General features: G+C 43.4%; 1 protein-coding gene across 2 annotated transcripts in view; it reads left to right on the top strand.

The window, feature by feature from the left end:
- LOC125307509 (N-acetyl-beta-glucosaminyl-glycoprotein 4-beta-N-acetylgalactosaminyltransferase 1-like) overlaps positions 1-23,443 on the top strand; it is a 48,085-nt gene that overhangs the window by 12,657 nt on the left and 11,985 nt on the right. The window contains exons 1-7 of one of the 2 annotated variants that reach the window (XM_048263528.1): positions 5,649-5,745; positions 10,758-10,784; positions 13,693-13,785; positions 17,295-17,390; positions 17,646-17,736; positions 18,231-18,331; positions 21,332-21,399. In XM_048263528.1, the coding sequence (XP_048119485.1) occupies positions 10,779-10,784; positions 13,693-13,785; positions 17,295-17,390; positions 17,646-17,736; positions 18,231-18,331; positions 21,332-21,399 (455 nt within the window). In that variant the 5' untranslated portion in view covers positions 5,649-5,745; positions 10,758-10,778. Of the gene's footprint in view, positions 1-5,648; positions 5,746-10,757; positions 10,785-13,692; positions 13,786-17,294; positions 17,391-17,645; positions 17,737-18,230; positions 18,332-21,331; positions 21,400-23,443 lie in introns of those variants that run through there. The other variant, XM_048263527.1, reaches the window with a different exon arrangement.

Raw genomic sequence — 23,443 nt, 5'->3', positions numbered from 1 at the left:
TTCTCCATGCGCTTATACAGTCATCTCTGAGCCAGCTCATTTCAGGCTAATAATGCCCTTTCCCTCAGCCTTTCTACTGGCCCACAGCAATTTGTGCCTGTTGCTTTTGTCCCCCCCACAAACCAGTCCACACTAGCCTCGCGTATTGTGTCCTGCTAACTGGATCCAACATCAATGCAAAAAGTATTCCCCCTTATTTCTGCCTACTTCATAAATAAGAGTGTTTGTAGTCACTAACACAATGTACATTGTTTGTACATCCAAATCAATTCTCAAAACGAATTCATGTTGGTCATCAGTCTTTTAGCATTGAAGCTACATGAGGGCAGGAGGAGACAAAAAGACCAAAAAAAAAGATAAACTGAGAATATATTAATTTTTTGCTTCCAATTAGTATACTTCTTTTTTTAATCTTTTTTATGTCGAGTCATTCTGCATTAAGTATTGCTCTAATTTCACAAATATAATTCCGAATGTAATAGTGTACCAACAGCGCAAGCAGTATTTCAATGTATCACCATCCCTGATAGTAAAACTCTGCACTGTGAAGGCTGGGCTGTGTCTTCCAGCCCCTCTCCCAGTGGGACCTTGCTGGCTGACTATGCCTCCTTCTAGATGCTCCCTGCATGGTCCCCAGTCTGGCTAATGATGATTAATTGTGTGTGGCTATGTCTTCTAATGCTCTCCAGGTGGTTGGCAAAGTCGTGTTCAGAACTGGGTGAAATCCACACGGGCTGTCCAGGGTCCTGAAGTTTCTCGCTCATATGTTTCCTCTGGGCTTTTTTTTTTTACCCTGATGGAGTTTGAATGTGTTTTCGACTTTGCCAAGATTAGGATTTTGTGGATTTCTGTCCGCTTGAGTCCAGGTGTATCGTCTGGTTTCAGTCCTTGATCCTGTCTCTTAGTAATAATATCTTGGTTGGGAATGAGGTGTGGAAGAGTTTCTGAGTGATCAGGCAAGACATAGTGGCTTCAAGCTCATTTTGCAATATATATAGAGAATACAGTTTTTGACCCATACAAACCTGGTACTCCCGGTGTATCACTTTGTAGCATTATTTTTGTGGGTAGGATCATAACCCTCTTTGTCAGTTTTAGATGAATTGGGTACCCCTTTAGCACTAAATGGGTATTCAGTACATTGAAAATGGATGAAAACGGGAACTTCTACATAGTGTTACTTTAATGGCTGGGGCCGAAACCTTGGGCAATCATGGACAATCCATGTAAGTCAAGACATAGAACGAATAGACAGCATTCGCTTGCTGACAGGAAGTTTACATAATGTTGCCTGTAATTTTCAGACAGGCATCTATAGACTCAGCCTATGAGGTCAAAGGACTAACTCACATATTAAAGGTGCTCTAAGCGATGCTACATTTTTTAGGCTAAAACATTTTATGTTACTTACTGCAAACATCACTTAACCAACCGCTAGCTGTCTGTGTCCAGAATACACTGTAAAAAACACGATCTCTGTGGACAGCGCAGGCTCCAAGAACGGCAACAAAAACAACCGGGGCAAGCCTAGCCCATAAGAACATAACAAACTGCTCCAGCCAATCACAGGCAAGATGCGCGTTTAGGAGAGTTTCAATTGCACGGGAGGGAGGGGGAGGAAGTAGCGAGCTAGCTCTCTGTTTCGTTTCAAAGTCAACAGAAGTGACCTTACCCAGCATCGCTTAGAGCACTTTTAAAATACCTGATGAAATAGTGTGTTAAACATAAACATAAACACAAAAAAACTAGAACTTAAATGTATCACTTAGGTTAGCGTGACTGACAATTTGTTTGAATATGATATACAAGTTTTTAGATACAGCAGCTGCAGTAGCACAGAGAGAGAAAGAAAGTGTTTCGCTAGACATGAGGTAGCTGGTCAGGTCCTGGAAATGTAGCTGCCATTACCACTGGGTGCCCTGGGCCTCGGCCAGTATCAGCCCATCTTGCATACGTTCCTCCCATACTGTTAAGTCACCTGCTTGGAGTTATTGTTTGTTTCCCCTTTAGACCGAATGCCAGGGTGGTTCCTCTCCTCTTGGCCACGCAGCGGTATACTGTAGTTATCAGACTTGTCTTAGAGAGGCGTCTTGATGAATGTGCCCGGGGAGCATGGGGGAGAGTTGCTGTGGGAACTACCTAATTTGGGAAAGTGGGCCTGAAGTTTGACAAAGGCAGAAACACAGAAGAGAGAGAGATACAGAGAGAAGCAGAGGACAGAGCGGTGCCAGCAGAGGGAAAGCTGATTGCCAGCGAAAACGCCATTTGCATTCAGAGATGTCCTTCTCAGATTCACACTCAGCTCATTTTTCTGACAAATTGAGTGTTGCCTTCTTTTTTTCCCCTTGTGCAGAAACTCTGAAGTTGCTGGAGTTAACAGGGCTTAAGGCTACGTTTATACGGTGACGATGAAAAGAGAAGACGCAGAAGTGGCGTCTCGCCTTAATTTTTTATTCGCGTTTAGCCAGAGCATTCTCAGGGGAAATCTTTGTTTATATGAAGACGCAAGAGTATGTGATATTGATTGGATTTGCATTCCAGACCGCTGGGTGGTGGTGTGATAGAACCCGGCACGTCCAAGCGCAGACATTCTAATTTGACAGTTTAGCCAGAGAGGTAATCAAGGATCTTTGGTTTAGCCGTTTAGACGGAGACGCAACCCGGTCGTCTTCAAAACTCTACACTCTGGAAGGAGTCTTCAGATTTTTATGCCTTCAAGCCCGATGGGCGGGTCGCCCGTGTAAACGAAAAGGCACTTATGATGAAATATTTTGTCGTTTTCCTTAGCTCATTATAAACGGCCACTAAAATTCATTTTTCGAAATGGGGGAATTCCCCCTTAGGTTATTCATGTAGGGGATTTACACAATTGGGGGTCGATTCTGATACCAAGTCAAGAATTGCGATTTCGATACTTCTTCTATACTTTTTTAAAAGTGTTTGATTTTGGTGCCCCATTCATATAGAGTGTATTTAGTTAATAATGTTTTTTTTAATGTATACCATTTTACTAGTAATTACTAGTAGCTAAACATATTTAGTAATATGAATTCTTCATTTTGACGTTTAACCTATAACACTTAGGCATATCTTTAATGTGGTGTGTAGGTCTAATTGAGTGCACATTGGTGATGAGTAGGTGTAATTGAGTGCCTGTTACTTTAAGAAAATACGTGAGTAATTAGCCTCCCTTCAGCCTGACGGTTTTAGGCTAGTCGCTAGTGAATAAAAGGTGTGCATAGAGGAAATGCGGATGCAAATCATTATGTTTTCTATGTCATTAGATACAATAAATGTTCAAAAAACTAACAGTCGAAGACAATCTTTCTGGGATCAAGTGTTGACGTGACTGAGCTAGCAGGATAGTTACCAAGGAGCTCTTTCCAGATGTAAAGTTTGCCATGGTTGCGCAGCCTATTTGGCGTAAGCGCAAAGTGGTTCTCTCTCTCTCTCGTGTGTGTGTGTGTCGCGCCTGCATGAGGCTATGTTCAATTCAACTCGGTAGTTGATCCATCCGGTCAATAGCACCGCATTCACGCCACTTCATGATTATATTAACGTCATCAGACAGGCTGTAAAAGTGTATGCGGGAATTTCTTGCATTATGATGGCTAGAGTTGCGGGACTTGAACAAATGATGCACAATACCCACAATCCCGCAGTGGAATTTAAGCCCTGGAGTCCCATTCCTCTTATTTTAGAATGAAGGACTGTTGAATAATGCAGAGCGTTTTTCTACTTGGAATTCTCCTCTTTTTCTTCTTGGATGAGATGTGCACATCCCATCAAGGGGAATTGATCCACTTTTTTGAGTTTTTCTGTTAGAGAGAGAGAGAGAGAGAGAGAGAGAGAGAGAGAAAAGCCTGACCTGGATCCATTTGAAATGTACTCCTTAGTTTAAAGTAAGAGGATGGAGGGAGTCTCAGGGTTGTTCAAGGAGTTCAAAGACTTTTCTGATTTCAAATTCTCTATCCCAGCGGAGATCACTTCAGATCTGTAAATTGATTTCAGAGAGTGCTGAACAAGATGTGACTATATGAAGTCTTTATACGTCTACTAGAGTTTCCCCACATGAAACACATGAAATATTGAACCTTGCTTTGTTTGAGAATTGTATACAGGAGCACCCTAAGGAAACTGAAAAGTAACAGTACATGCCTAATATAACCTATTGTTGTCTTGTTGTTCGGGCAGCCGTGGCCTAGTGGTTAGCACTAACCGGAGGGTTGCCGGTTTGAACCTCAACCAGTAGGAAGCGGCTGAAGTGTCCTTGAGCAAAGCACCTAACCCCTCACTGCTCCCCGAGCGCCGCTGTTGTAGCAGGCAGCTCACTGCGTCGGGATTAGTGTGCTTCACCTCACTGTGTGCTGAGTGTGATTCACTAATTCAAGGATTGGGATGAATGCAGAGACCAAATTTCTCTCACAGGATCAAAAGAGTATATATACTTATACTATATATTTCCTTACAAACAAAGTGAGCACTTACTGATTTGCGTCATCAGACTCTTGTCGGTGTCCACAAGCCACTTACTATCAGTTAGTGTGATGAGGTTGTGTAAGGTTTTGAGATGCCCATTCCACTTTAGCTCAACACAGTGGGCTGATCTGCATGCTCAAGAGGACATCAGTCTGCCCTGGTGTGTGTGTGTGTGTGTGTGTTTGCAGCAGTGAGCATGAGCCTCGGACATAAATATTGATCGCGGGACATTCACCGTGGAGTGCTTTATATTGATAAAACACACACGTGAACTCAATTCCTGGCTGCAGGAGCATAAAACGAAGTGTATATTCTGTCAAGCAGGTGCTCGAGAGCGAAGGTTGTTGCATGATTGATTGCTCTGCCCCATGGTGCTGTGCTGGGAACAATACAAAGGCAAACATTTTTATGGGATTGTTTATTTATAAGGTTGTAAGACTGAGAGAAATATTGAATCTCAGCAATCTAAATGGTATTGTAGGTACCTAGAAATTGTTTGAAAGTAGCTGAATAAAAGTTTTTGCAATTCGTTGGGAGAAGTTTAAATGGCTGCATTAAAATGATGTATGGTATATTGAGCTTTGTCACCGCTTGATTGCTTCGTCGATTAAGTTGAAGGTGTAGGAGAAGAGGTAGTTCCGCTGAGTTACTGAGCTAGTCAAATGTCCGACTTTTGTGTGTGTGTGTGGTTGTTAGTGTGTGTGTGTGTGTGTGTGTGTGTGTGTGTGTTTTGCCTCTGGTCTGCACGTCACACTTCCCCTCTGTCTCTCAGCTCGTCTGACTCATTTCTCTTGGGGTCAAGAGAACCACATACACACACACACACACACACACACACACACACAAGCCAAATAGCTATATTCAACCTGCACCCATCTGCCAGGATCTGTAACAGATGTAGTAGATAGTCATCCCAGCCATCCATAAATCTACCCATCCGTCTATCCATCTGTCCATCTCTCCCTCTGACTCTCTCTCTGTGTGTGTGTGTGTGTGTGTGTGTGTGTGTTTGTGTGTTCAGGTCTTCACACTAATTGTGTGTTTGTGTGTGTGTGTGTATTTGTGTGTGTGTGTGAATACAGTATGTCTGTGTTTATGTGTGTGTGTGTGTGTGTGTGTGTGTGTGTGTATTCAGGTCCTCACACTGCCCTTGTGTGTCGTTTCCCTGTAGATGCAGAGAAGCAGGTGGAGGAGGTGCCACAGAAGCCGCCACACGAGCACCGTCTCCTTGGCGATGCCACTGAAAGCCAAGAGGAGGAGCGTGCTGTAAGTGGCCCCGTATAAACTCTCACACCTGAGACAAACCTTTAACCCTTCACACACGTACAACCACACCATAAAACTACACACTGCTGTAGATTTGAAATAGTCTTTCTCTTTACCCCCTTTAAGAAACTTGTGTGTGTGTGTGTGTGCATGGATTAGTGTGACTGCATTTATTTGTGTGAATGCTAATTACTGAAGTCTCTGTTACCCACCGGCCCAAAGTGGATGGTGGTCGGAAAACCACAGACTTTTCCCAGAGATAACCTTCAGTCTGACAGTGTGTGTGTGTGTGTGTGTGTGTGTGTGTGTGTGTGTGTGTGTGTGTGTAATAAGGAGTGGCTACATTCTGTTCCGCAGTTCTGGCAGGCATCTACTGACACTCTGGTGGGGGGTTGAAGCGTGAATTCACACTTAGCTGAAGGAGTGGAGGGAGAACTATGCAGTCACCTTCACTCTGCTGTACGGCTATACTCTTTGTTTGTGTGTGTGTGTGTGTGTGTGTGTTATTGCGTGTATGTGTCTGTGTGTGTATGTGTATTTGTGTGTGTTTGCATATGTTTGTGTGTGTGTGTGTGTGTGTGTGTGTGTTTGCATGTGTTTGCATGTGTTTGTGTGTGTGTATGTGTGTGTGTGTGTGTATGTGTGTGTGCACCTGTCTGCGACTCTCTTCTCAGCAGGCCAGCAGTAGGCCTCTCTCAGCCTCCCCCAAAGCATCCAGGCAGCACATGAGCCATCATCCCCGCCAGCACCTCCCAGATTTGAGCTCAGCAGGAGGGCCGCAGCGTTACAGGATCCGGGAAGAACTCCAATTATTCTAAATGGGATGAAAATGACTCCGTGATGTCCCTTTAAAGAGGGAGGCAATTCCGTCAACCGATGGAGATGGCTGCCTCGGGCATGGGAACAGGGAGAGGGAAGGAAGGGAAGAGTCTATTAAAAGTTTAGTGGCGTCGGAGGAATGTTGTGACTCAGCAAGCACACCGCATGCCCCACTGTGTTGACAGCTGAAAGGCTGTGATGGGCGTCTTCCTAAAGGGGCCACGTGAAATGAAAAGGGACTGCACTGATGATGGTGTGTTATGTTGTGATGATGATGTGTTATGTTGTGATGTTGTGATGATGATGTGTTGTGTTGTGATGATGATGTGGTATGTTGTGATGATGATGTGGTATGTTGTGATGATGATGTGGTGATGATGTGATGGTGTGTTATGTTGTGATGATGATGTGGTGATGATGTGATGATGATGTGGTATGTTGTGATGATGGTGTGGTATGTTGTGATGATGATGTGGTATGTTGTGATGATGGTGTGTTATGTTGTGATGATGATGTGGTATGTTGTGATGATGATGTGTTATGTTGTGATGATGATGTGTTATGTTGTGATGATGATGTGTTTGGTATTTAAATGTGCAGGTTATCAAGGACGTGGTGTGATTTTAAAGGGTTTGTTAGTTTGTTTTACAGTGTGGTGGCGGAAGTGTAGGTGGTTGTGTCTCTTGGAGAGGAGGCTGCTTTTAAAACACTTATGTACTCAGTTTATGATTCAATTTTCAACCATCCCTTCAAAATCTCCTGATTTTGCATCCTGGATTGATACTGTTTCTTCACAATTACTGAGTTAAACATGCATAGTGGTGTCTCGTGAGGGTCCTGTTCAGGTCACACAGCACTTGTAATGACATTTAAAATGGCCAGAGTTCTACTTAATCCTTTGGTCATTTGAAGTGATGTAAACATTACTTTATAGCGTATACAGGGTATACAGCATCTTCTCAACAGAGAATATATATTTAATATTCATAAATGCACACGAATATTAGTTTAATATTCATTAGCATGCTTTAACAGAGATGAGCTGGGTTGTACTGCCCTGGAATGTATTTCCTGTGGACTTTGGGTCCCCAGCTTGAAAGCAGAGCCAAGCATGAGTCTCTAATCTGGTGTGTGTGTGCTGGGTGTAGTCCAACTCTTTAATGAAGCTGGCAGAAAGCTGGTTGAAGACGGACTGTGCATTTAAAAATTGGTGACCATTTTAGTAACCTCCTTACATTTCAAACAAGATGTTGGAGGAGCGAACGTGGCATTTATTTTGACATTAAAACAACACCGCCACGTGAAGCGCAGGCCGAAACCAGATAAAATCCATCACATTTGATTAAATATCCATCCTCTTCTTTCCTCCCTCCCTCTCTCTCTCTCTCCATCTCTCATCCCTCCTTCTGCATCTGCTGTGATGGAACTCAGCAGGGCTTCTCGCCGCATCCGGCCCGTAGGGGATTGGAGAAGGACGGGGTGGGTGGGGTGGGGGGGGGGGGTGTATGGGGTGGTGGAGCCTTCTTTTTGGAGTCTTCTGTGGAAAGATGAAGTGATGAGATGAAAGAGAGGGAGATGGAGGGGCACCCAGAGGGAGGAGTGCAGCATCCGCCTGCGATACGCTCATGCTCCAGCACCCCTGAGGCTGAGCAGCTGGGCAGCACACACACACACACACACACACACACACACCCACACACCAGAGCCAGCCCAGCCTGGCCTCTCACGTTCCCCCTGCAGCCGATTCCTCAGCTTCTGAGTCAGTGATGGGGAGAAGTGCAGAGTTCTGTGACAGTCCCCAGAAAACACACCACTGTTTCTCTTCCTCCCTTCGTTCCGTCTGTCTTGGTCTGTTCTTATTTGGCTGTCATTTTTTTTTTTCTGCCTGTTACACTCTTGCAGTTTAGTTAGATTTGTTCTTGGTGGAGGTTGACCCTCCTAGCATCCCTGTTAAGACTTTCATGAACACTGCTGGAAGATGAAAGTGCATAGTAGAATTTATTCAGCATTTTTGTTTCTGGTTAAGTCAGCTGAAATGGAGCTGATCTAAAGGGCCCAACGAGAGTTGGGCTGCTCTCATGCTGCCGGAGTCGGAGAGAGCTGACCTTTTAGTTGATAGACCGGAGCCTTTAAAAACCTGTGGAAATCAAGACCAGGCCTGGTGTGTGTGTGTGTGTGTGTGTGTGTGTGTGTGTGTGTGTGTGTGTGTGCGCGCCTGCCTGCCTGCCTGTGTGCGTGTAAGAATGAGAGTTGGAAATGGCTATGTATGTATGTGTGTATTCAAATGATCAACTTCCTCGAAAAGCATCATTTATAACTGGTCTGGTGCAGGGTAGCTATAAAGGGAAACAGAATCGTCCCTGAGCTGTTTTACGCTGACCTGAGGCTTTTCAGCATCAGCAATTAAGCTTTAATGTACCAGTTTCCACTAGGGGACCATTTTACATGTTTGGCAAATCTGAAGTTTGGTATAGCAAATGTAGCATTTGTTGTGTAGATGCTGTGTTGAGCAGCATACGGTGTTTGCTGGCCAGTGTCAAGTGTGTTACATCTTTGGGGTTAAAGACTGTTCCCCACCATTCATGTAGGTATATGGCGGTGCATGTATTTCTCCATAGAGGATATTATGCAAGGAAATATTGCCTGCTCACAAAATAATTCACTTTATTTAGAACACTAGCTTTATTTAGAACTGATGATTTACCCCATATGTGCTTCGTCACGCTGTCTTTTTCATCTGATAATGAGCGGTTTGCTTTTGTACTTTGCCGAACCAGTTAGTCTGAATGTAGAGTTCATGCACCCAAAGGGTTCTTCTCCTTGAAGAACTTCTGTCTGGGGGGAATAGGATAGAAGACTGAGACTGATTGCATAATGAGAGTCTGCTTCATGATAATATTTCTCATGTATATGCAAATCTATTCGTGTGAGGGAGTGCAAGTTAGAGAGTAGATGTTCTTGAGGAATTCAAGGCAATGTTTGTTGAAAGTAAAAAAAGAATTATGAATGATCATCTTTTGGATATGTATGAGATGGATCACTTGTCAGAGCAAGTGTCTTTGTAAGAGTAATTAAAAAATGATCCAGTGATCTGATCTCATCCCCTCTCTTCTCCTCCACTCCACTCTTATTTCATTCCATTTGATCACATTTTTCTCCACTCCTCCCTCTCCTCCTTACCCAGTGTATCCTGGGCTCAGACCTGCAGGGATTCTCTTATCTGACCTGTAGTATATTATTCTTCTCTCCATCTCCTCTCCTCTCCTCTCATCTCCTCTCCACTTCTCTCCTCTCATCTCCTCTCCTCTCCACTCATCTCCTCTCCTCTCCTCTCATCTCCTCTCCACTTCTCTCCTCTCATCTCCTCTCCACTTCTCTCCTCTCCACTTCTCTCCTCTCATCTCCTCTCCTCTCCACTCATCTCCTCTCCTCTCCTCTTCTCTCCTCTCCTCTGCTTGATGATTTTGATGTCGTTGATTCTTTCTACTTTCCTTTTTCTTCTTCTACTTTGCATTTTCTTTATTTTTCCACTCTTATCTTCTTTCCTTTCTCTTTCTCCATTTATCTTCTCTTCCTTTCTCTCCACTTCTCCTCTCCTCTCCACTCATCTCCTCTCCTCTCCTCTCCTCTCCACTTCTCTCCTCTCCTCTCCTCTCCTCTCCACTTCATCTCCTCTCCCTCTCCTCTCTCCACTCATCTCCCTCCTCCTCCCTCTCCTCTCCATTTTTGCTTGCTCTTGTTTCTGCTTTACTTTTTCTAATTCTCTTATCTGCATTCTCCTCTCCACGTTTTACTTTTATCCCTATTTCCTCACCTATCTTTTCTTTTCCTCCACTTCTCTTCACCTCACCCCTGTTCCCTCTTTCTCCCTTTTCCTTCTCCTTCTCACCTCCTTCCTCTGTTCCTCTTTCTTCCTCACCACTTTTCTTACCTTTCCTGGAACGTACGGATTTTTAAAACCTGTGGGGTGTGCACTGTCCACTTTGCCTTGTCTCACAGCCAGTGGCCCACACCTCCCTGAAGCAATTCCTTACCTGCTTCTGCTAAGTGATGGTCATTCTGCTTTCCATTCCAAAAAGGAGGAGGGAAACAGAAATCCAGTGTTCACTAGTGTCCTACACATAGCCTGTAAAAATGTCCTACACTAAGTATCTTCTTCATGGCATTTTTTTCCGTTTGTTTTATGCTTCAAGGTGGATGTGTGGAAGTGCTAAATGCAGGTAATATGATATTGCTTTGGTTTGCTGTTAAAAATGTGAAGAGACAGCTTTCAAGCTGTTAATGCAATGTATCCTTTTAGTTCAGTGCTTTCACAAAATTGGTAACAGTACACTGTGAGTGCTTGTTCTAGGCAGCAAGGAAGCTGCTATCATCGTCTTTGTCACAGATGTGTAAACTTGAAAGATGTGTCTATTGGATGTATATCCATATAGACTTTTGATCAAGCTCTAATGGAGAAGAAAAGTCTCCTGTTTTGCTCTCATCTCTCCACATACCTGTTATGTGCTTCTTTTGACAAAGGATTATTCCAAATGCCATCGTGCTGACAGTCCTCGTGGATGTTTTTTTAACGCAGAATTAATTACCCTCATTGATATTCCGCCAGCCCCAGCTCCAGCTGTTTGCCCACTGCTGGGATCCATCTGCCGGCCAGCCCACGGCTCAGCGGTGCACTGTCTGCGAGCGAAAGAACTCCGCACTCGTTTATCAGCGAGTCCTGACCTCCATCTCGTGCCCGCGGGTACAGATTGCCATGGCTCTGCTCCGGCAAGGGGCCAGCTCTGAAGGCCTTTTCGGGACGGACACTGGCGTGGAGAGTGTTCCACGAAGTTTCGGGTGGAGGGAGGGGATGGCAGACTGTTAGGTCGCTTGCCATAATTGCAATGGACACTGCTGTCTGGTTATAGAACACCAAATGAGCTCAGGTGCTCGTCAGTGGAGACTGCTGTGTTTGAAGAGGTGCTTGTGGCCCAGGAAGGTAATTAGAGTTCGCTTCTGAAGGACACTCTTCAAAGACCTCATAATTAGCCGATCGAGCGCACTGATTTGTGACCGGGCCTGTGCTAAAAAGACAAGAGCAATTCAAACCAATTCAGTGTGATGCATGTGTTTTAATCATCTCTTCATTCTGGTGCCATGCAGGAGTATATTTCTCTGTGCCTCTGACTAACTGATTCTTCTCTAAAGAGTCACTGAGGAATTCCATTCATTTGCCTCTTTTGCAGTAATTTCTCTTGAGCGGCTCTAGTAATTATTTGAGATCATGGTGGTGAAACACTGTGATATTAACTCTTGTGATCAGTGAATGGGGCCACCTCTGCATCCTGTCACAAAAGATCAATAATGAAAGAACTGTAACAAGCGGTTTACGATTAATATTGAGCATTATGTCCAACACATAGATGAAGGTCAAGAAGGATTTTACACATTCAAAAAACCAGAGGAGGAGGAGACGGGCTCAAATCTGTGTGAAAAACATTGTGCACTCTCCAAATACGGAACATATTGCAAGATTAAGTTTTATTTAGCTCTTTCTCAGATTTCCGCACAGCACTCCTGCAGTCATTATCAAAAAGTGCAACAGTGTTCCATGGTTATTGCTGTAAAATGTTATCACCTGCTGTAAAGTTACCACCTCTTGTACTGTGATATCCTTCTTGTGTGTTGTGCATAGTGTTGGTATGGCATCTGTGTTCCTTTAGCAGTTTATTCCAAATATTTAAGTATTAAAAGTAAGCAACGTTGATCCAAATTATTCTTCAAGATACAATTGATCTGATTCTTCAATGAACATTTTCCTGATTAAGTGCACGGTAGTCTTTTTTCTCTGTTGTTTTCAGAGGAAGCACTCTGAGTGTTGTTTTCAGAGGACGCACTCTGAGTGTTGTTTTCAGAGGAAGCACTCTGAGTGTTGTTTTCAGAGGAAGCACTCTGAGTAGATGTGCTTTGAGTGGATTTCAGAGCTGGGCTTCATGAATAATATCTCAGCACTGAAAGCCCAGCACATGCGTTACTCTGAGTCTGATCTAATTGTCAAGGAAAAACAGCTTCCAAATTAGGTCAAGGAAGACATGGACATATTTATATTGAGTTTTTTACTGGTTCGTCTTTCTATTGAGTGTTCTTCTTAATGTTACAGCTAGATTTTCTAGTGTTTGTTTTTAACAATGTCATTGATTTAACTATGTGACTGGAGATTGCTGAAAAGTAAGGCATATTTCCAATGTCATTTCCTAAGTTTACTTACTGTATTATAATGTCATGACATTGTAATTATAAGTATATGCAATTACAAAACCCTTAATCAGACTTAATTAACTGAAACAAAGTCTGAAAGGGGGTTAACATTAAATAATGTATTCAGAATAAGAGATACCAGCTGTGAATCATTTGTGAATATCAGAGGCCGCTTCTCACTACCATTAAAAAGATATCTATAAAACACTCTCTCTTCTACTTGTTCACACACACACACACACACACACACACACACACACACACACACACACACAGCCTCCACAATCCCTGTGGTTGGACAGCATTCTACATAGTGATATTTTGCATCAGAGTTGTTGGGAAGTATGGGAGGTGTTCCGTGTTCTGTCGTGATGCTTCTTCATCTGTTTATGACTGGGCCTTTCAGAGGAAAAGGATTTCACTTCAACAGAATCACTGTGAAAAGTGAGATTTTCGTGCCCGTAAACGCACGGAAATCTCCCTAATTTTTGGCAGTTAACGACAATTTACAGCCTGTGAACGTTGCGTTTGTCTGTGCCACATATTATCGGAAACGAAGTGGTAAATTGTGTAAGAGTTTGATGTCTGAGTGTATGAAGTATATAGCAGATTCTTTAAGGTGTGTGTGTGTTTGTGTGTTTACCGAGTGTGTCAGGTGTCAGTACATTGCAAGTCACCTCCTTTGGCTCATCTCTCTCTCTCTCTCTGTCTCTCTCTCTCTCTCTGTCTTTCTCTCTCTCTCTCTGCCTCTCTCTCTATCTCTCTCTCTCTCTCTCTGTCTTTCTCTCTCTCTCTCTCTCTGTCTTTCTCTCTCTCTCCCTCTCTCTCTCCCCCTCTCTATCTATCTATCTATCTCTCTCTCTCTCTCCTCTCTCTCTCTCTCTGAGACAGGCAGATGGACATGCTGACTATGTGCAGAGGAGGGATGCTGACCTCCATCAGTTCCTCAAGCAGAAGCTGCTGAAATTGCCATGGAAACCTGAGGTGTGTCTCCACATTGCTGAGAGAATGTAATCAATATCCCTCATGTATTATTGGTTACATTTACACCAATGGTGCCAAGTATGAGTCTAATTAGCATCAAGGTGGTCTCACTCTCTCTCTCTGCATCATATTGTTTGGCTACACTGTACCCTAACATAATAACATACAATGTTTGTATCAATATGATGTATGGGTGTATGCATTAGGGCAGTGGTTCTCAAACTTTTCACAATGAGTACCACCTTAGAAAACAATTGGCTCTCAAAGTACCACCATTATGACTATTAGCGTAGACCAAATAAACTACATATTTTACATTGTACATACAGTACTGTTTTACATATTTTTTCCCCAAAGAAAGAAAAAAGATAGTTTAAATTTAACTTAAGGATTTTTTTATTGTATATATTTTGATATAATTTGAAGTGATTATTTCATCTTTATGAAAGAAAAAAACATCTCGGAGACTCCCGGAGTACCACTAGAGAGAGTCTGCGTACCACCAGTGGTACACATACCACAGTTTGAGAATCACTGGGTTAGGGCAAAGCAAAACTACTTGTGTATATCAGTGTAAACCAAAGAGGTACTTGTTTATTTTTGTATGTGTAAGCACCAGAGAGAACAGTAAGGAGGACTCAAAGATAGAGAGATTTGTGCACTCAAATTAAACATTTTAATGTTTATAAATGTGTGTGATATTTTCCCCCTTCGTTTTTGAATATTTGGTGTCAACTGCCACAGGTCGTTTCTGTGCCTCTCCACATCCTCATGGGCATCACTGCACAATTACAGGAGCAGGTGGCTAGAGGAACATACACACACACACACACACATTCACACTGTGTTGCTTCTTAGAAGTATGCCAAATATAGATCGCTGAATTTGAAGGTGACTGACTACAAATGAAGCTTTCACTCACTCCCTCTCTCGCTCTCCCAAAGGACTGTGCTTTCACTTTAAATTAGCATTTTGTACCACTGAAAATATGCATCATCCATCAGTTATATTGTTGTTTTAGAAATGTCTTTTCAGACCCACCCCTGTTTTGTAAGACGTCACTCGTCAGGACCAATGAGGGAACTGGGAGTGGTCGAAGGAAATCGTGAAGCTGTCCGCGCGCTGTTGGAAATAACAATTGATTATAGAACCCCTGTTAACCTAATGATTCTGACCCCGCTAGATATGGAGAAGTTTCGTCAACGAATATTACTATCCCATAGTAGGCCGATGTGGGCCTACCCACAATGCTGTTTTTCGTTACAAGAATGCCTTCTAGCTATTTAATTAGACGATCTTCCCCAAGAATAGTGTGCGAGGCCCTCCTCGCCGACATTAATTGGGAGGGCCTTCACTTGAGTAATGATCCTAGTGTGAAAGTCGGGTCAGAGGCTATAGTGCTGGCCTGGACCACTATGCTCATCTGGACAGAACACCTTACCGAAGCTACAGAGGGTTCAGGGTGTGCTAAGGTTAGCTGTCTAATTCCAGACTACTAATAAAATCAGTGACCCACCACAGTACAATACGATGGCCAGTTCTCCTGGTAGCATGCCTACACTTTCACTGATTTAGCCCCCATGGCCCTGGAGACTAATCCTAGCCGTTCCTCCTGGCCCATCTTCAACTTGAGGGATATCTAAAGAAACTCTAGAAAACTATGCGGGTCAAAGCATAACAATTTATTTGTCAGACACAAGCTATTCATCCAATACATTATAGAAGGTACATCTAAATTACTAATGTGAAAGTCACGAAAACAGGTTAAAGGAACATTTAGGAAACCATATGAAGCAATCAGAGAATGAACATACCAGCTCAGAGGATGATGACTACACACCTTAGTGGTGCGGGAGATTCTGACTATAGAATGGCTCCTAGAATGCTCTGTGAACCTCACTTAAATACGGTAGGCTACCTAGTTTGTGGTTGGTTACATTGATATGGATCACATGATTGGAGGTCAGCTGATTTGGGATCACATGGTTGGAGGTCATCTGATTTGAGAGTACTTTGATGAGACTTGAGACCATTGTTGTAGTGAGAGTGAATCAATCAAGACATGACAAGGTATACATTTGATTACATTTCCTGTCCCTATAGTTAACTGCTCCTGTGGACATGTGACAGTAGGCCCACAATAGGCCCACACTTAGTAGTTGATCAAGAGTCAATATATGACTGAAAAGATTATCATCAGCCTGGTAATTAGGATCCTTACAGTTTACACTTCAACACAACAGATTGCAATGTAATGCAAATCCTCCTCTTCACAGACTGCTAAATGACACAATGCTGCAAGCCAAGCTCTTCTTTATTGTGCCTTTTTGCATGGTCTGCTAAACTCTACAAGCTTTGAAGTGCTTTTCTGTAAGCGGTGAATTTCAGGAGACGATCTCTAATTTTATCTTCGCTCTCATTAAAGCAATGTGTTGCTAACTGCTACCGCTGCTGCTCTGTGCCTTACTGACCCATTTTGATCACAGCAGCGCCAGCCCAAGAGCCCCGACAAGCATTCGTATGCCCTGTAGAGCTGTAGAACAGGGCCAGTGCTGAGCCTGACAAAATTGGCACAGTGTAACCAAGTCCTCAGCGAATACAGCTAAATGCAAGAGTGAATCAGTCTGTGAGTAAATGAATGAGCTAATTAATGAGTGGAAGAGTAAATTAGAGCTAATTAGCTGCTTAATTATTGGGCACAGACTTGTTTCTTGGCAATATGACGTAGTAAAGCTGAGGTCTTTCCTTAAGTATTGTAATAATAACATTAAAATTCAAAATGGCCCTGGTTCTCCCCAAGGTGCGTAGGAGGAACTTGGAACCAGTTCAATAATCATTGTGAAGCGATTGGTGATTGGCTGTGGGTACAAGCCTCAATAACAAAATTAAGGAGGCACACCCCCATCAACTTGCCCCAATTGCTACACCTCCTTAAATGGCTGTTCAGTTGTTAAGTTCGACGTCACGGGCCCAACAGCTTTTTGGTCAAAAAACGTTTACTAGCGCAGCTAGACAGTTTTTGCAACTTATACACCTTGTCACCATCACCTCTGTTTTATTGAGGGTAAAACAAAACCGGTTAACTTTAACAGAGCATTTACTATAGCTGTGCAGCCAGATGATACAATCAAGGGTTACGTGCAGGCTTCCGCGAAAAGTAGGATTTTTTTAGGTTGAGGCAAGAAGTGAGTAGTAGGATGACAATTTTCTTAAAGGCTACACTTAATAGCGGAAAAAAATGTTTATTTTACTGTCTATGGAGAAAACCAAGCGGCTTTGAAAGCCGTTGGACCCGTAAAAAAATTATTAGCCTAATATTGCATCACTTAATAACCGAACAGTGCCAGCTGAGGTGACTGCTTGTTTTTTGGGAATTGAGGGGACTAGTGCAGACTTAGTTTTACACAAAAAGCTTAAGAATATCTTCCTCCCACTAATATTTCTTGTCATCGCTGAATGCTTTTTAAATCTCTCTCTCTCTCTCTCTCTCTCTCTCTCTTTCTATGCAGTATAAGGGTCAGGCTAATCTTCATGTGTTTGAGGACTGGTGTGGCTCGTCTGTGTCCCAGCTCAGAAAGAACATACATTTCCCCCTTTACCCTCACGTAAGTGCATATAAATTTCCCCCTTTACCCTCACGTAAGTGCATATACATTTCCTCCTTTACCCTCACGTAAGTGCATATAAATTTCCTCCTTTACTCTCACGTAAGTGCATGCCTTTGTAATAGGCTGTGCACATGTTCGTAAGCATTTGCATTTGTATGTATTACTTGTTACTGTCCAGTATGGTGTCGTTTGTTTAGTGTCATAACCCATTTAATTGCCATATTGTACTGCTATTGTATTGAATACATGCAGAGTAGAACTACAGTGAAGAAATTGGCAGTGTCTCCTAAATGGAAGAACTACGGCCTCCGCATCTTTGGTTTTATTCATCCCTACAGAGATGGTGAGTATTAATCAATAACACACACACACACACATACACACACACACACACACACACACACACACACACACATATACACCACATACTCCCTCACACACACACACACACACACACACACACACACACACATACGGTGAAAAAGAGAGCTGACTGTTTTTGTGGTATAAGCAGCTCCTAACTATTCCTGGCTGTTCAAAAATGCTGCCTGCTGTAAGCAAATGTCAAGCCGTGCTGAGGTGTGATTTCTGTCTGGGATTCAGCATCATCATGCACACCTCAGACTAATTAAAGTAGGCTCCAGCATAACTAAATGACCGTTTTAATGACCATATATGGACGTTTCATGTTCACATGTCATTGTCTTTATATATCTATCTGTTTCTCACTATACTTTTTTACAGTAATTGTATTCTCACACCCTTTCTCTCCATCTCAATAGTGTATTCTCTCTCTCTCTCTCTCTCTCTCTCTCTCTCACTGTCTGTCTTTTACAGGGGATTTTCAGTTTGCAATCTCATCTGATGATAACTCTGAACTATGGATGAGCTCAGATACGAGTCCTCTTAATGCCCATCTGCTTGCCTTTGTGGGCATGGTGAGGGAACGCATGCACACGCGCGCGCACACACACACACACACACACACACACACACACACACACACACACACACACACACACAAACATACAAATATATGTATATAATATAACATATGGCTAAGCAACCACATCTGAGCCCCTTATACCAGTACAGCTTGTGAAACTATTCAGAATGAAGTGGCCTCTTTATTTCACTGATGATTTGCCCAAAGGCCTTTATTTTTAAGTCATTTGCTGGACACTGCTGCCATTAGAAAAATTATAAGAGGAGACTGTGTGGGGAAGGGGTGGGGGCTAAAAGTGGAAGAGGAAAGAAGGGATTAATGAAGTCGTGGGATTAAACTGCCTGCATTTGTGCCTGCATAAAACCAGGAGACAGTATTTAATTACAGCGAGGGTGTGTGTGTGTCTGTGTCTGCACACGTGTGTGCCTGTGCGTGTGTGTGTATGCGTGTGTGTGTGTATGTGTGTGTGTCCCTAATTCAGAAGGGAGAAACTTGTTAACTTAGTTATGACAAGGCATTAGGCGTCCCTACAGATTCCAGTGGGAGGGTTCTAATCACCATTGCCCTTTTCCTTTAGCTCAATGGGTAAACCTGTGTCCTTGGTGCAACTGGGACACAAAAGACACAACATGGATGCTGTTAAAGGAGAAATCAAAGTGATTTTCACATAGATCTCCTGCTTTCCAGTACCTTTAACACCTGGAAAGCCAGGCGCTACAGCTATTCTGGGGGCATGTGTGAGCTCCCATGCACATGCCCCCAGGGTGTAGTGCTGTATCTGCCTGGATTCTGCCAGAAAACTCACCTGATTCCTCCCACTGTGTCCCTGTACACCAGGTCAGCTGTGTTCTCCTCCCGAAAGGCATCTGTCTCATAAAATGCCAGAGCAGAATTAGCACTGAGATTCAGCAGACACAGTGAAGCCAGCCGGTCGCACTGATTAGGGGCTCCAAGGACCTTCTTTGCTGCACAAAGAAATCTCTATTCCATTTACCCATGTGTGTGTGTGTGTATGTGTGTGTGTCCCTAATTCAGAAGGGAGAAACTTGTTAACTTAGTTATGACAAGGCTTATTAAGGTCCCTACAGATCTCCAGTGGGAGGGTTCTAATCACCATTGCTCCGGTTTCCTTTAGCTCAATGGGTAAACCTGTGTCCTTGGTGCAACTGGGACACAAAGACACAACATGGATGCTGTTAAAGGAGAAATCAGCGAGTTTTCACATAGATCTCCGTTTCTCGAAGTACAGCTAACGCAGCCAGGTAGCGACAGCGCTACACTCTGGGGGCATGTCTGTGAGCTCCCATGCACATGCCCCCAGAGTGTAGTGCTGTATCTGCCTGGATTCTGCCAGGAAAACTCACCTGATTCCTCCTTTAACTGTGTCCCTGTACACCAGGTCAGCTGTGTTCTCCTCCAGCAAGGCATCTGTCTCATAAAGGCCGTTTGTGATACAGAATTAGCACTGAGATTCAGCAGACACAGTGAAGCCAGAGAGTCGGTCGTACTGATCTAGGGGCTCCAAGGACCTTCTTTGCTGCACAAGAAATCTCTATTCCATTTACTCATGTGTGTCTGTGTGTGTGTGTGTGTGTTGTCAGGGGCGTAGATTCGCGTGGGGACCGAAGGACGTGTCCACACCTATGTCAAATTACGACGAAATGTCCCCACCAATATTCGGTTGAAATGGGGAAAGCGGCTCACATGCGCTACACAAAAAGTTCAATCATTTCTCACTTCAGTGCTGCAGATCATCTCGTACAGATCTTGTAATGTGCAGTAGCCTATAAGGGTATCGCGCTGATTTGAAGTTACATATAATAACTACCAGTGAGCCGCAGTCTCCTGCGCAGCATGGCACAGCGCTTCAGCTTCATTTCACTACAAGGCATATGAAGTGCGTCCAAATTCACCCATTCTTCTCTGCTGAACTCCTCAGTAGGCTACTCATCACACATGTGTCACATGAAAAGAGCCTTTTCTCAGCTTTTAAACGGTGCTAGCTAGCCACTGTTTGCTGTGATAAACAGTTAGCGAGAAAAATAACTTCTAGATGTAATAATTATTCTCTAAGCCCATCTCCACATCCATTTGTCTCGATTGGAATATCGTAGACCCTACACACTCTTCCATAACACATGACAAACCATATATCAGAATAAACAGCAGACCTTACGAACACAAAGGTGTAATGCATTCCCGTGTATAGCTAGCTGTTCCAAAGTAATCCGATTTTTAAATAAATTGTAGCAAAATTCAACATGGTCTTTCGGCTTTAAGCATTTCTTAAAACTGAGCTGTGCTTACATCCCTAGATATCTGTAAATATTAGAATCAGAGAATATACAGGCAGCTTACGGTTAAGAGTTTGTCAATGTAGCCTTAATGATTTCTTTTCTCAAAATGCTAAGCATGCGTGTAGGCCCTATTTAAGTTTTAAATGTGCGTTTAAATTTAACTGAGCTGTGCCTAAATGGGTCAATGCATGATTTCATAACAGACCAAATAGAAAATAAATGCTAAATGTAAAATATAGCCTACATATCTGAACATATTAAAATCAGATTATGTAGGCTACACAGTATAGTTAGATAGTTAGATCAAGTTGGACAGTAGCACATTTTCATTTTATATATCTATAGTGGCTGGTGAGAGTTGAGTGTTTTTTTTTCGGGGGCTCGGGGGGGTTAGTAGGTCCCCACCAAAGCTCAGACCAAACCTACGTCCTTGGTGTGTGTGTGTGTGTGTGTGTGCATGTGTGTGTCCGTGTGCAAATGCAAATAAAAGTGTATATATTCATAGTGCGGTCTCTCTCCTACTTTACTTTACGTATTCTAGGCCAGCACTCCAGTATAAAAGTAGACACACTGAGTGAAGCCTGCTCCTATCCTCACTTGTGTGTGTGTGTGTGTGTGTGTGTGTGTGTGCCACAGTGCCCTTGTCTGCATACACAATATGTGCACCTCACTCTCTCCACCTCTCTATGCTGTAGCGTGGCTGCGAGTGGACAGCTCCCGGAGAGTTCACCAAGTTCAGATCCCAGACCTCGGAAGTCATACAGTAAGTGTTCCCTCCAGCCAGGCTATACGTCTGAGAACACTCATTATCCCTGCACCATAAACCTCTCATTACCACTGGATTGTCTAGGTGGAGGAGGGTAGCTTTAATTCTCCACAGCATATACGGCTATATTATGAGCATGTTTATGTGGAATATGCCACACTCTAGCATATTAATGAGTGTTTACTTGGAATGCTAATGTTCTCCAGCGTTTAGAGGCATCCCCAGTGTGAGGAGGATTCATAATACATCTGGGTATTCAGAGACGTCAGTGTGGCATTTACGTGTGCACTTCTGAATGTATCATAACTATGTGTGTGTGTGTGTGTGTGTGTGTGTGTGTGTGTGTGTGTGTGTGTGTGTGTGTGTGTGCGTGTGTGTGCGTGTCTGCGTGTGTGTGTCTGTCTGTCGTGGACGGATGCTGAACTATTAGCTTACCAGAACTGTCAGTCCTCTGTACATTTGAGTGTGATACAGTCTTTTATAAAATATGTTGTCATGACCTTGCTAAACATGTTTTTAATGGTTTCCTTTTTCACACACACACACACCCATATGTACCCATATACCCACATTTATATGACACTAGCATTATGTATGTGTCTTGAAATGTGTGTGTGAAAAGTGGTTGTACACAACAAAACCACTGTAGGTGTGTTGATGCCTATGTTTGTTTTATGAATATGTGTGTGTGTGTGTGTTTCTGAAGGCGGGGTATGTCAGAGAGACATGTTTACATTCACACTGTACAAAATAATGCACTGATGAGACAGAGAGGAGGATGGAAAGAGGGAGTTATAGAGGTAGAGTAACAGCGAGAGTCTGAAGAAAGAAAAAAAGAGGGGGAGAGAGAGAGAGAAATGGCAGCCAAGCACTCCAGTATGCAGGCGAGGGACAGAACAAAGCAGGTGAGTGCAGCACAATGAACGAAAAAAACTATAATAGACCAGAACGCAGAGAAGAGAAGAGCAGAGCGGAGAAGAGAGGGAGAAGAGAAGAAAAGAGAAGAGAGGGAGGATCCAGCACAGAGACACAGAGTCCAGCGGAGAACAAAGAGAGCAGCGGAACACAGGAGACAGCGGAACACAGGAGGCAGCAGCCACCGCAGTTAATCAGCAGGCTGCTGGTGCCATTTACACGTGGAAATGGGGTTGTGCTGGTGTGGTGCCAAGACAAACAACAGAGATACAGAGAGAGAGAGAGATAGAGAGAGAGTGAGAGAGATCAAATAATATGTGGTCACTTACCTATATACCGTACATCTTCAAGGAAAATAAGCACTATTAAAATATTGGGTGTTGTGGCTTGTTGTCAGAAGGAATCAGACATAGTAAATGAAGACTTTGTCACTGGTGTGTGTGTGTGCGTTTTCATTTCTTCCTTCTGAAGTCTGAGCGCTCTGACTGTTCATATCATTACATGGAATACTTTCTGCCTATTTTCCTGTGTGTGTGTGTGCTTGTGTACACATCATCAGGCATTTTGTATATTAAAAGCTGCCTGTTTGAGTCCACCCCTCTCTCCCTCTCTCTCTCCCTCCCTCTCTCTCTCTCCTCTCTCTGTCTGTCTCTGACTGCTTCCCTCTGTTCCCCTCTCCCTCCTGTCTGTCCCCGGTTAAGAGTGAGAGATGTTTCAGATGGACCCAAGTAATTACTCAACCAATTAAGAGCCTATTGTGTGTGTTTCGCTGTGCTGTTCCATCACTGTGGGCGATGATATCACTCGTCATTCTCTTTCTCTCTAACCCTGTCTATGAGTGCCTCTATCTGTCTCATATTGACTGTACATCCCTTCTTCTCTCTTCCTCTTTCTCCCTCTCTCTCTCCCTCTCTATCTCATCCCCACTTCTTATCCCTGTGTCTGGGTACTTCATCAGGTTTGGTTGTCGCTCTCTTTCCCTCATTCTTTCCATCTCCTGCTGTCACAGATTCATTCCCTGCTTGCCCTTCTCTTGACCATGTCTCTCTCTCTCTCTCTCTCTCTCTCTCTCTCTCTCCCTCTCTCTCTCCCTCTCCTCTTCAGTCTCTCTTAATCTCTCTATCGA

The sequence above is a fragment of the Alosa alosa genome, chromosome 14, assembly GCF_017589495.1.
Source record: "Alosa alosa isolate M-15738 ecotype Scorff River chromosome 14, AALO_Geno_1.1, whole genome shotgun sequence".
NCBI classification, from domain to species: domain Eukaryota; kingdom Metazoa; phylum Chordata; class Actinopteri; order Clupeiformes; family Clupeidae; genus Alosa; species Alosa alosa.
This window is presented reverse-complemented; position numbering and strand designations above follow the sequence as displayed.